The sequence below is a fragment of the Ptychodera flava genome, chromosome 15 (assembly GCF_041260155.1).
Source record: "Ptychodera flava strain L36383 chromosome 15, AS_Pfla_20210202, whole genome shotgun sequence".
Lineage (NCBI taxonomy): Eukaryota > Metazoa > Hemichordata > Enteropneusta > Ptychoderidae > Ptychodera > Ptychodera flava.
In genome coordinates this window covers 3,889,050-3,902,985 of record NC_091942.1, presented here as the reverse complement: position 1 = coordinate 3,902,985, position 13,936 = coordinate 3,889,050, and the positions used below count along the sequence as shown (strand labels likewise).

At 38.4% G+C, this 13,936-nt stretch overlaps 1 protein-coding gene across 1 annotated transcript; it reads left to right on the top strand.

Moving 5' to 3' along the window:
- Positions 1 to 2,139: 2,139 nt before the first annotated feature.
- LOC139150925 (xaa-Arg dipeptidase-like) lies at positions 2,140 to 13,913 on the top strand. The gene is made up of 6 exons (XM_070723408.1): positions 2,140 to 2,709; positions 8,191 to 8,345; positions 8,701 to 8,843; positions 9,647 to 9,801; positions 10,308 to 10,548; positions 11,201 to 13,913. The coding sequence occupies exons 1-6, from the start codon at positions 2,305 to 2,307 to the stop codon at positions 11,356 to 11,358; spliced, it is 1,257 nt and encodes a 418-aa protein (XP_070579509.1). The 5' UTR covers positions 2,140 to 2,304; the 3' UTR covers positions 11,359 to 13,913.
- The last annotated feature ends 23 nt before the right edge of the window (positions 13,914 to 13,936 follow it).

Genomic DNA, 13,936 nt, shown 5'->3' with positions numbered 1-13,936 from the left:
CATGGCGTGACAGCAGTATTGCACATGCGACACTTGTTGATGTAGCAACCCTCAATGTAAACAAACAAAATGGCCACCTCTCTTCGCTCCGTGTGAAGAGAGAGCACGATCCAAATCAGGAGAAATTCAAAGCAAGGAAAGTTTTTGATAGGTAATGATTATAATAATATACTGCACCATAAAAAGTTCTTCCTGTATGGCTATTTTTGAATCCCAGTATCTTTTCTCTGGTGCTCATTGAGATAATGAAGGATTTTTCTTGCTTGGTGTTGACTTCTTTGTTAAGTTTATGAATGAATCCCGCTTATTTCTATGTTTACTGCGCATGGTAGAGTAAAAGGAAAGCTTTCTGTCATTCGTAAAATTCTAGACATTGGTATATGATAAACCGGTTATTACCGAATATCGCCAGTTCCTGTGTCGTTTCAACATGCTGCGTCAGACATGAGACAAAGTTGAGTGTCTGATGCAGCACAAATGACACACGAATGCTGATACAACGTCAGGAACAGGTGATATTGGGTAATAACAAATATCTTGCTAAATTGATATCCTGAAATTAGCATTTTTGATCTCAGAAAGTCCTTGAAAGTCGTTGAATTTTACATATCTTTGAGTGCATGGACCGTGAATTAGATATTGCAAGTCAGCTTCCCCAAATCGACTACTTCCCCAAATCGACTACAGGCTTCTCTTTGTTTTGAGTGTGGACCCTATGAGTACAGGGTACTGTCTTAGCCTTGGACAACATTTGACTTCAATTTCATCTGCATCCTACTTTTGTATTTTAAGACTGCTTTCAAATCTCCCAGTGAGCCAATCAACTTTACTTTTATTTGAAATAAAAATGAAAGCTCTGTGAATTTCGCCAGTTACAACTACCAAATGTTTTATGATTCCACATTTTTGTATATCTTTTGGTAAAAATCAGAATTTAATGCCAAATTATGCACCTATCAATGTTTTCTACCCAGGGGAGTGTGGCTTTAACAGGGGATTTTGTCCTTTGTTTTCTAAGCAATGTCAAATTTCCCATGTACAGGCTGCAAAAATATGCCAAATGTCCAAGAAAGGGAAAATAGAGTCAACATGTAGATAATTAAGAACTTCGGTCAAGACTACCTTTTTGTGCCATTGTCAAATTGCTCCTTAGCTGGCGATCACATTCCCCTGTCTAGGGATATGATTAGTGATCAATGTCCCATGTGGCCCTGCACCACCTAATACCCCTGTCTGGCTTGATGGCAAGGTACAACTTAATATCTCATGTGCTTAAACTAAGCTGTGTATCACGTTGATATTAAATGTAGATATGCATTGTGTATTTAAGAGTTCCAATTGTCAAAATGAAAATACAAGTCTGAAAATGCACAAATGGGCTTGAAAAACATGAAAATGGATGAATACCCTAAAACTCAGGAACTATTGGTCGAATTGCTCTGATGTGTGTGTGTCATAGCAGTACATACACATTAGCAACATAATATTCTTGAAAATATTTTTATGATTTGTTGTCAAAAATCTTTTCAGAAATCACCTGTGGTTTGCAATGTTACACACAGCTTCCCCACGGTTTAATGGTTCTTAAACTACCAGACATGTAAGTAGACTCCATGAAGCCTGTCCTCACAAGGACGTATGACATTACCCATAAAACAATGGAGTGGTGGATCTTCTGATTCACTCACTGATCAGCTGATAATGCTTTTATCATAAAAACATAGATGATAGAGACATGGTTCAAAACTGCATGCTTTTTTGAAAAATAAACTTATTCCAACATAAACAACTAAGACGTCAGATCTATATAAATGTAAATATGCAAAGTAAACAAAATAATAGTAAAAAGGATTGGCTGAAAAAGTAGCCATTTCACTTGAAAGATGAAAATATTAATTGGAATGTATTTACAACCACCACATAATACTTTCAAATCTAATAAGGCTTGAAAATTTAGCCACAAGTTCATCAACTTTGCTTCTCTTCTGACAAATAAAATAAAACATGTTCATCCATGAAATCACATACTCATAAATAAGACTTGCTTCCTTGACCATAGACCCTTTCTCTGAGGGATATGCCTTGATTCAGCTCTCCAGCTGCATGCTGCAGTGCGCCCTCAAACTTCACTTGGAAACCAATCAGATACCTCAGTGGGCTGAGTCAGATGGCTAGACCTCGGTGGCCGACGACGTGACACCTGGTCCTAATGGCTCAATCTACCATAAAAAATGTCTTTTCTTGTCGCAATATATATTCCTGATATTACCCGGAGTGTGTAATACTACATAACTTGCGTTGAAAATGGCTACCTTGACAGCTCTGAAGGAAAAGGCGCGACAGGCAATCGACAATGCTCGCCTGGAACTGAACCAATTGAGTCAAAACATCTGGTCGCATCCCGAACTTAATTTTGAAGAACACTACGCTCACAAAACGCTGACTGATTTCCTCGAAAAATCAGGTTTCCAGGTGGAAAGGCGGTACAAAGTTGAGACTGCTTTTCGCGCAACCTTTGATACTGGTAACAAGAATGGTTTGAATGTGTGTTTCATTTCGGAATACGATGCTCTGCCTGAGATAGGTCATGCTTGCGGACACAATTTGATAGCAGAGGTTGGAGTTGGGGCTGGAATCGGCGCTAAGGCAGCACTTGAGGCTGCATCAGCTGCATCTGGTACAGAGTCAGCGGGGGACAAGGTGGGCAAGGTATGGTGGTCTATAACAGACTTCTACAAAATATCAGTTTGCATACACAGTACCTGTTCATTGATTTGTCAAAAGGCAAGGGGACCTCCCCTTGTTTTCATATTTTGCTCAGCACTGTAGCCCCTGTAAATAACAAATTTTTAGTCGCCATTCGAAATGGCCACTATCTATTTTAGCTCTTTTAGGAGAAGCAAAGTCAGCGTTATGTTATTATAAAAGTTCACTGTCCAGATCATGAACAGATGTCAGGGCCAGCAAACTTTCATTTCTCCTTCCAGAAAGTTGTCACAATCAGCCAATATAAATTTAGAAAGTGGCTAAGGAATCTTAATTTCTTATTTGCCCCTCAGCTCAGGCTAAAACCCAATCAGAGATCAGTTTACATGTACCCAATGAAATTTTAGCTTTCAAACATACAATAAAAATCTGTTTTGTCGAACTTGCTCTGTGAACTTCAGTTGTAAGGTCATAGGCCAAGTGGCACACAGAGTTCGCCTTCTTCCTCCTCCTACCACTTTCTGGAGGATGTTCTGCTGTCCATGCTCAGATAAAAAGAGTTAGTCAACTTTCGTTGGTAATTTCACAGGGAACAGATGAAAGGACCCTGGGGTGGGAAGGAGGTTTTTTGTGCAACGGTTTACCTTATTTGATTTTATTAATTTTGACTGTGATATTTCAAATAAAGAGTTCAACTCCACACCGCCTGACTGCTTTATATATTACTGACAAGTCCTTATCTCCTCTCCAACTTGTGTGTACACCACTGTAATTGCTCCGAAAACATTGCCAACTTGCTAATCCGCTGTCGGTATCAGCGGATAAGTGATTGAGTCAACACCACAGCCGTCCCACACGCATTAAAATAAGGAAAGGGTTGAAGATCACAGACACAGTGTCACGATGTCGTCCGTAAAACTAGTGGACGCTTAAAATATTCATGAATTCGTAAATAAACAGGAAGGTAAACAACTTAGTATTCATAAATAAACAGTAAAGGAGCTCCCTAGTGACCGGCCATTGAGAGAAATTACTGAAAAAAGTCGAAAACCTGAAAGCCACAACCTCGTGACCGGTCGTGTAGACAAATGTTGGCAAAATTTCACACTTTACAACTTACAGCCACGACCTCACGATCGGTCGTGGAGAAAAATTACCAGGAAAAAAGTCAAAGCCTGAAAGCCATAACCTCATGACTGACCATTGAGAAAATGTTGGGCTAAATTCAACACTTTACAGCTACGACCTCACGGCCGGTCGTTGAGAAAAATTACCGGGAAAAAGGTCAGCCTCAAAGCTTGAAAGCCAATTGTTTAGAAAATGTCGGGAAAAATTCAACACTTTACGGCCATGGACCTCAACCGCCGTGGACAGAAAACTCGAATATCTGAAAGCCACGGTCGTTGAGAAACATGTCATGAAAATTCAACACTTTACAGCCACGACCTGGAGCCATCGGTTATGGAGAGAAAATATTGGGAAAAAATCAGAAACCTGAAATCTACGACTGTGGGTGGACGCTTAAAATATTCTCGTGGAGAGAAATTGAAGCTCCTTGTCTGTGATGAAATCTACTAGGCTACCGTACTATCGATCAGGAGAGAAAATGTAGAAAAGTTAAAATGTCATTAAACAACAGCCATGTGGAGAGAGACAGCTCAGAAAAAATTAAAATAAATCTGGATTGCCTGAAGGAGAACAGCAACGTTACAAAATTTTTGTGACATAGATTAAGTTCCTGACTGCATTTTCCTACCCTAGGACTTAAAAAAGCTAATGCTTTTAGCTCATTCATATTACGTGCTGCCGTCGTTGAGTTGCGTGTTTGAAGAATGATAATGGTTGAAAGTGCATAACAATACAGAGAAAATATATAAAAGTCAGCATGGACCCTCTGTTGTTCCGCGCAACAACCTAAACGCAGCCACTGAAGTTTTAACATACAGAATTCATAGACGATGTATCAAATACCATGAAATCTTTTTTAGCTCATATTTGGTTTTGTTTATAAATACCAAAAGAGCTTTTATGATGAGTCGATGGCGTCTGTATGTCTGTATATTTGTGGGTATGTATGTGCGGATGTATGTCCGTCACACACAAAGGCTCCCATACCGCCAAAGCTACCATCTCAGTATTTGGTGTACAGGTAGATGCAGGGGTTGAGATGTGAATTTATTCAAATGAACAAGTCAGTGTCAAAATGTGCAAATGAGGTAAGAAAAAGCGAAATCCTGCAAATGTGCAGGAGTGATGGCCAGTGTCTGAAACAGGCTTGAGTCATTTCCTAACTGTTACATATTAACAGACCAGATCAAACCATAGACAGTAGAGGGGGGAAGACTGTCTATGGTCCAACTAAGAGGGACTAACTTTTTCTGCTATGCATTTTGCTAAAGTTGAACTCCAGTACCTAAAGTTTCAGACCTTATTTACTTTTGTCATTCTTTTTTTTTCTGGTTTAAATATTTCTTGTTGTTTTTCTGGTTGTTCTGTGCAGAAATCATTGTCATAATATCAGCGTAGAATTTTCCTGCACTGAACAGATAGAAACAACATTTATTGTTGATCTTTGGTATCCATGCTGGTATATACCAATTCTGATCAAATTTGAGCGACACCGAATAATTGTTGTATTTTTATTGAAAAGGCATGCTTGCAGTACCAGCACCTTAACAAACAAAAAACTGAATAAAAAGTTGATGATTTTATCCATCTAGTTCTCGGAAACTGAAGCGAGGGCTGTCCGTCTTTGAGGAAAATACTAAAACTTACGCTTGACATGGACGCGGAAGGGAAAAATACACTAACATTTTAAAACGAGAACAGGCAAGAAAATGTAAGCAAATTCGTAAGCCTAGTAATACCGGGGGTAATACTAGGAAGTCTTAGTCGTGTTCCTTGCCATTCAAGATGTTTTGTTGGTACGATGTGTATATGGTGGAGGTTCTTTTGGAATACCGGTAGGTGAGAACTTCATTGGTATGGATAGTCGCTGATGTATCAGCAGGCAGGCTGGGAAAACGAGTCGGTCACAGTCGATGACGGTGTGCTACGTTTATGATAGCGCTAGATGTACGGTGACGATGCATCGATGGTGGCATCGAATATTACGGATAGTGTATAATACTGGCATACATGATGACATCAATCTATATTGAGTTGCCTGCAGCGGTGTTCGTTCGGTTGATGCTGTCCGAGCCTCGCTAAAAGGAGAAAAAATTCTCCTTTTCTGTGGCTGAAGAAGCTACCACCTCGATTGATCAAGGAGGTTTGTGTAAATTCATGTGCCAAATGCGAGAGGCAAGAAACGTGATACCCGACCCTTCAGCTCTTTCTGTGCAGAATTTTCAGAAGATTTGTTTATGTTCTCAAACTCATCGTTATCAATTTTTTGTGACAAAAAGGATACAAATTGAATCCTTGTTTTGATTTTGTAGGATTGATTAAAACCAGTCGTCAGCGTGCTCATGTAAAACGTTTGCTCATTTTGAGCATGATGTACAAACTTTTACATTTTGCTTTTACATTTACGAATTCCGACCTAGTGTTATTGGACTATGGATTGGTATGATTGCGATTATTATATAACATCAAACACATCATGGGAAATATGTTTATTTCTGGACTGGAAATAAACAGGTTTGAGGTCAAAAGGTTCTACTTTCGACTTCCGCTCTTACAGAGGACATCGGACCATGACTGACTCAAAAATGTAGGTTGGTTTTCTGGCTCAAGATGACCATTTTAGACGACGTACTTCGGCATGTAGCAGTTCATCAGTATAGCGATGCTTTTGATAGTCGTTAAATTTGGATTGACTTCTATATCTGCTCAGATTTGGGGTTTTTTGCGACACTGTGTCTATGATCTTCAACCCTTTCCTTATTTTAGTGCGTGTTGGACGGCTGTGGTGTTGACTCAATCACTTAATCCGCAGATACGGACAGCGGATTAGCAAGTTGGCAATGTTTTCGGAGCAATTACATCGGAGTGTACAGGTTGGAGAGGAGATAAGGACTTGTTGGTAATATATAAAGCAGTCAGACGGTGTGGAGTTGAACTCTTTATTTGAAATATCAAAGACAAAATTAATAAAATCAAATGAGGTAACCCATTGCACAAAAAACCTCCCCACCCAAGGATCCTTTCATCTGTTCCCTGTGGTAATTTATGACTTCGCCATACAAACTTGCCAATTTTCTTATTTTTAATATTTTTTAAGTTCATTTCCTTTTTTGATGATGATACCCATGTATGGCGCCAATTCCTTGTCTAAAATTTGGCAATCTAATCGCATGGAGCTACCGTTTATGCCGTGTACATACGGTATGTTTAGTGTAGCACTGCGGCTGAATCATTCTCATGATGAACATTGACATGACCTCAGTACTTTGGCAAATCGGTCCAGCAAGCTCCTGTTTGATAACTTCGATATTTTTTTTTTGAGTGAAACTGAAACAAACCAGGAAATGAAGTTGAGTCCGAGCGTAAATTTAGGGCAAACAGGTAAGGCAGATAATGCAAAAAATTGCAACTATTAAGCACACTCATTATGCAGAGCCTGGTTATGGCCAAAGTACGCCCACCAAACTCAGCGTTAATCCAAAAACTTGGCCTTTTTGAGCTAGGATTTGACCACTGCATACTATGGCTTTGATATTTAGTGTAGAGATGCACCATGGATTTAAGTGCTCACGTTCAAATGGAAATAAAAACGCAAGTCCCAAAAATATACAAATATGCACATCACAACTCCGGCAAGTCACTCAGGGCAGTAAATCAAAATATATAATCAGGAGACTTGCCAAAAAAGGCCTGTGATTAATGTTTTCATTTTGACAATAACTCTAATAAATTAGACATGATACAGCGCTTTGACTAGTTCATACTTTGACCAAGCTTGGGCCAGTCTCCCTCACCAATAATTTAGGCCTCTTGCAAACTGTTGCTGCAAATTTGCTGCAAATTTTGCAGTAAATTTGATGCAAACTATTTGCTGCATATGAGCCAGTGGTTCATTTTTGAGATGCAAATTAGTTTTCTTGTGAACTTGCTGCAAATATATGGTAAACTCCTTGCCGCAAGTTAATTTGAATTTTATTAAAAATTTGCTGCAAACTCCATGCAGCAAATTAATTTGCATGTTACTGCAAATTTGCTGCTAACTACCAGTACATATGCAAAATTTCTTTCAAAAGTTGGCATAACCACATACATCTTGTAAGTACATGTACATTTACTTCAAAGTGCATGGTACAAACAACTATATATCTAGCATTAAATAGGCTATGTCGATATGATGACAGGGCACCATGGCAGGAAGCAGGGGATTTCAAAATAATTATTGGGGGGGGGGGGGGGGGGGTTGAGGTAACTTGAAGAGTTATGAGTATACCGAGAAAAATTTCCAAATTATCTGTCCCTCCTCAGGTGTCTGTGGCTGAGATGAATTCATAATTCCATATCTCTTTTGTTTGACAGGTGATAGTGATGGGAACACCAGCAGAAGAAGGAGGTGGGGGCAAAGTGAAGCTGATAGAAGCTGGAGCTTTCAACGACATCGATGTTGCCATAATGGCCCATCCGGCAAACACACACAACAATATGCCGTCACCAGTCCAACATGCAATGATTGTGTAAGCACAAGTCTAGCGCCCTCTGTGACAAACTTAACATCTGGAAAATCTAACCAAACTAAGGAGCCTTGGGCTGAATAACAAAATAGTAAACACAAGAACTAACAAACAGACAACATAAGAAAATCAAACAAAATTCAGTTAAACAAACAAACACTGACAAAAAAATTAAATGAATGTAATTTCACATGTATTCAATTGTGTGGTTGCAGCCTTGGTGGCCATTTTGCTGGGTTTTAATTACCACTAACACAACAGTCTGCTAAAGTTTATTCCTTCGATTTGCTCTGTTTTGATATTTATATGTCCACAGACTTGGAGCAAGTCTAACAAGTATCCAACCGTTCAATTTCAGAATGAATGTAACATTTCATGGCAAAGCATCTCATGCAGCCTATGCACCATGGGAAGGGGTCAACGCCCTGGATGCGGCTGTCATGTTTTATCAGAGTATGTCTGTGATGAGACAGCAGCTGAAACCATCATGGAGAATTCATGGTAAGTGTCTGAACATTACTCAATAACAGATAATATGTGGAGAATTGGTGGTTAGTAAATCATACACAAGTACTTTCTCTTGCTTGTAAGTTTTGATGATTTTTTCACTAGTTCTTGTTCTACTTCCCAAAGCATGTTTAAACACCAGCTGTTTAGTTTGCCAACACAGATTCTATATATGTACAATGCACTGTTATTGTTCACATTTGAATTTTAGTCCAGACCAGAATTCGCTGATCAACTATCACCATTATCCGATGATTAGGCTGAGATGACAGGCTGAATAGTGTGTATCTCAACACACTTTGACAAGTAGAACAAGAAACTGTAGTTGACGTTGAAAACCAAAATCGTGAAAAAAATCATAAAAAGTTACAGCTATTGACCCTTTAATCCAGTAGGATGTATTGCTGTATTTTCAGCATCCTGCCATTGGTGTTCAAGTACAACTGCAAGTACGGCCATAGTTTGATTCAATTGTGTGATACCATTGGCAGGTCCTAACCTGCGATGGCATAAAGCTCAATTTAGAAACTCATGTTGCTCACCAAGTTGATGACAAGTCCAGAAATCAGGAAACACTTTGCAGCTTGATATCTCAGAGAGTTGTAAATACTTCTTTGTGAAATTCCGCTTATCCTCAAATATTTGCAGCGGGGACTGTGTAAAGAAAACAAGCTATGGCCACAATGTCATGTTTTGGTGTATTTGAATGGCATTGGAGTCTTTCATAAACCTTAATGTCTGAGATGACTACTTGTGTGGTAGTTGTCTCAGATGATGTAAACCTTCCCATCGTCAAGGTGTGATCAGGAATGGAGGTACAAAGCCAAACATCATCCCAGAAAAGACTCGTGTTGAATATTATCTGAGAACTCCCACTGATGCAGAACTACCTGAGCTGCAACAGAAAGCATTAATGTGTGCAGAAGGGGCAGCCAAGTCAACATTTTGTACAGTGAGTTACAGTTTTTAAGATGGCCTGACTCATTACAATATGCTGTATGTCAATATGTTTGTTACAATGTAGCAAATATATGCTTATTTATCGTGAAATTTACATACTGTACAAAGGCAGATAAAGTGGTTAAATTGATTTATGACAGTGTGGAAAATATATGCATAATTTTATTTTGAAATATTCATACTATACAAAGGCATGTATAATGCTGCATCCAAAAGGATGATGTGTTGTTTAGAGTTTCTGAATGGTAAACAAAGGTGTGTGTTAGTGATACAAGATGTAAAGGGTAAATTAGCGTATTTGGCAGGAAATAAACACTGAGCAGAGCAAGATGATTATACTAATGCTAGTTTAAAGATACTATGCAGATGATAATTGTCATCAAGCCTCTGCAGCCAATCAAATGCTTAGATGTTAGTTGAGTTCTGATTATTCACTGCCCAGCGCCAAATTGTTGATTTGAAAATATAAACTCTGGCATATTATAATTGTATTTACAGATGGAGCACAGTTTCAGCGACCATTATGCAAATGTAATCCATAATGGCCCCCTGATACAACTTTACCGAAATAATGCTGAATCCCTGGGACTCAAAATGTTCACGGCAGAGCAGTGCAGCAATCTCTATGTGGGATCAACTGATATGGGTGATGTCACTCATGTCGTACCAGGCTTCCATCCAAATTATGGTATTGGTTGCACGGTAACAACTCATTCTAGGGGCTTCACTGCTGAAGCAGGTAATTTAGCGTCTTGGAAGCTTGTAACCAAGTGATTGGTTGAAACTCATTGTTCTTATTGAATTATTTCCAAACAGCCAATCAGGTAGAGAGTAGCCCAAGTTTCAGACTCCTTAAGTTGCTGTAAATAATGACAATCAACCAATCACATCACACATTGACAGAGTTTTTTCTGCCAGGGTTCTAGCATAGTTTAGCATGCATCATTGCATCAGTACGGTCAATATTTGTGTAGACATACTGGAATAGTGAAATACCAAAATGGTGAGATGAGAGACCACATGTGAGCAAAGGATATTAGCTAAAACAAGTTCCACAAATATCATTTATTATTTTATTATTTAATGTTCAAAATTGAAATAAAGGAACCAGGTTATGACTGTGTAGAACCACGCCAGTGACTCTTCAAATGCATACATTTCAATTGCAGTTTTTCTCTCAAAAGCAAACACTTTCTTTGTAAATTATTATTTCTGTTGTATCATTATTTTTACAAAAATTTAAACAGTCCTTTAATCTTGACATAGCTTACATGTAGTGATGATGAAGTTACATACCAGTATGAGAAAAATACATTGTATTTTTACTTTGTTCAATTCCATTTTAGTGTGACATCAATTTTGATCAGTTCTGTATTTATGTGTTTTTCCAGGTAAGCCAGAAGCCCAGGAACCAACTCTAAAACAGGCAAAGATTCTGGCAATGACAGCACTGGATGTTTTCTTTCAAGACGGAATTATCAACGAAATCAAGGAAAGATTCAAGCAGGACATGGAAAATGAGCGAGCCCTTGTCAGCTCTACAGCATGAAACAAGTTTCCTTTATGTAATAGATAACCACCACCACCAAGGAATTTCTGGTTTAAAACCAGAAACTCCGAGGGGTTGTGGTTATCCGACTTCAACCACACGATCACAATTATCACATAGCCCACTGGATGTGTCAGCCCATCCCAGTCGCAAAGTACCTAAATAAACAATAGATGTTATCATTAGCGTTTGCAGAAGCAACCAGTCTTTGTTCCATTGTTTGAAGGCAATAGATAAAAGTCTATAGTGATCAATAATGATTTGCATATTGTGAAGGTGCCACCTGGTCATAGCGAGCAAGGTCATGTTTTTGCATGTCTAATATTCATCCTTGACTTCCAATACCACGACGCGAGAAATTGCTTTGTAGATTAGTGGTTGATGTGTAAGGCTCTCAAGTGAACTTGAAGTCTGTAGGTGTAGACACGCATCGCTTAGTGAACAGTGACTGATCAGATGTGAAGTACCATCCCCATTGAAAAATAGAGACAAAACTTTTTATACAACTCAAACCTGAAACACTTATATAAAGTACAAAATATAGTAGAGTCAGAACTGCCTGGTGGGTTCTGACTAAATCACCTGGTAGATTCAGACAGAAACACCACAAAATGAGGAGTTTGTGGAAATACACACTGCTGAGAATAATTCTGTGATGTAGGGAGTGTAGTTGAAAACATGAAGACACACTTTCAGGTCTGAGCCATTTTAGAAATCAGATTGAACACTGGAAGAGTTACTTGTATCAATGTAACGGCATAGACTGTGAAATCATGCCTTTTTCAGTAAAACAAAGATTGCTGAAAAGATGTGTTTAATGCTTACAGTGGTGATAACCCCTTATAAATGAGATGTGTATCAAAAAGGATTGTTAATAAAGAGAAAAAAACAAAACAATGGAAAAGTTACCCGTGATTTTTCCTAGAAACATTAAAAGTGACACTCTTTATACTTTGCTCACGGTTCTTCTTCTATGTCATATATGTTTGAACACAGGGAGGGACTTTGGTTTGAAAATTCCCCAGTATCTGTGATCATTACAGCATTTATTGTTGCTAATCTGTAAACTGACGTTTGAGAGTATTTTATGGTAGTAGTGAGGTTGGCGACTGTCCTGCAATGCTACTGTCTGTGATGATTGTCTATCGGAGCTTTCTTCCATGAATATCCAGAGGTTTATGTCTTTTATTTGGAAATGCTATCTTGGATATTTTTCCAGAGGTTTATAAAATTATTACCCCAACTGTGAAATCTCCACCTCTCCTGGTACATCATCTGACATTGCTGGTTTGTCCTTTTTTCACTTTCATTTCATGTTGTATGATTAGCATATTGTCTTTCTGTCAGAAAAATATGTAAATTGATCATGTGTGTGATGCCTCTGGTTTCAAAGAGATGTGCAAGTGAGCAAAGATACCAATTGTTTGTGTCATGTCTACAATACTCTTGTAGTTGCACCAGCAGCTTACTGGCTACGCATGCGCAGATTCATAATATACTATGCGAGTAATCGGAAATGTACTCGACTTAATTCATGGGCGCCGCCATGCTTTTTTTGAGTGCTCGTAAATAAACAAATACGAAACGTGCAAAGTATTACTTTATAAAATGCCAGTAATAAAACATATCTCTTTTATTAACCAGCATTATTATCCACCTTGTTACTGATACACTATATCGTTACTATCACGCCTAAAAAATGAAAAAAGAGAGAAAAATGTCATGCACACGAACGAGGACATGCAAAGAATGCTGAGATTACATTTTAGAAAAGCGCCCCGTGTCAATAACTAGATGCAAAAATTGCCAGTTTTTAGAAGGAATGCTATAGTTTTCAGCTTGCAAGTGGAAGGTGGGCAGTGTGGTTACCATTGCAATGATAATGATGGCATAATACATCTCTTGTTTAACACAATAGGCTGTTATCATGGTAAAATTTGCCAACTTTTGTCCAACATTTTCACACATTACAGAAAATCTATACCTGCAGGGTCTGACATCGTGTGCCTGAACTGTTTTGATCAAAGGGTAAACTGGGCATAGTTGCCGTACAAATGTATATAGCAAGTAACAATTAATTCTATTTTATCATGAATAAATCCTGGCAAACACCAAGGACTTAGCCCTATATAATATTATAATTGGTCAAACTGGAAACTCGGATGCCTACAGAGTTTTTCTTTGCAGTTGTATGATCAGCATTCAGAGAGCATAGTGGTACATCTCCAAATATGAACAACAGAGAAAAAGTGGAACTGATGAACATATTTCTCAAAGGATCAAAAGCTCTAAGCTTTATTTTTTTTTTTCACAATAAATTATTTTGGTTTCGTGTATCAACTGCAAGTTTTGTTCTCCTCCCCAAAGCATGTAGAATCACCTTCATATACTATTTAGGTCATCAACACAGTGTCAATGTGTTAAATAGTTACAATCTACATCTGAATTCTAATCCGGACCAGAATTCCCATGTCAGCCATTTACAGGCAGAGTTGACAATCTGAATACTGTGTGTTTCAACGTGCTCTGTGGAGTAGAACAAGGTGTAAAAAACATCGCAATTATAAGGTGTCGCTCA

Excerpts from the sequence above, each read along its gene's own strand:
- LOC139150925 (XM_070723408.1), top strand. The coding sequence starts at position 2,305 with ATGGCTACCTTGACAGCTCTGAAGGAAAAGGCGCGACAGGCAATCGAC. Across the intron at positions 8,346-8,700 it reads GTCCAACATGCAATGATTGT|AATGAATGTAACATTTCATG; the intron begins GTAAGCACAAGT and ends GTTCAATTTCAG. Across the intron at positions 8,844-9,646 it reads ACCATCATGGAGAATTCATG|GTGTGATCAGGAATGGAGGT; the intron begins GTAAGTGTCTGA and ends CCCATCGTCAAG.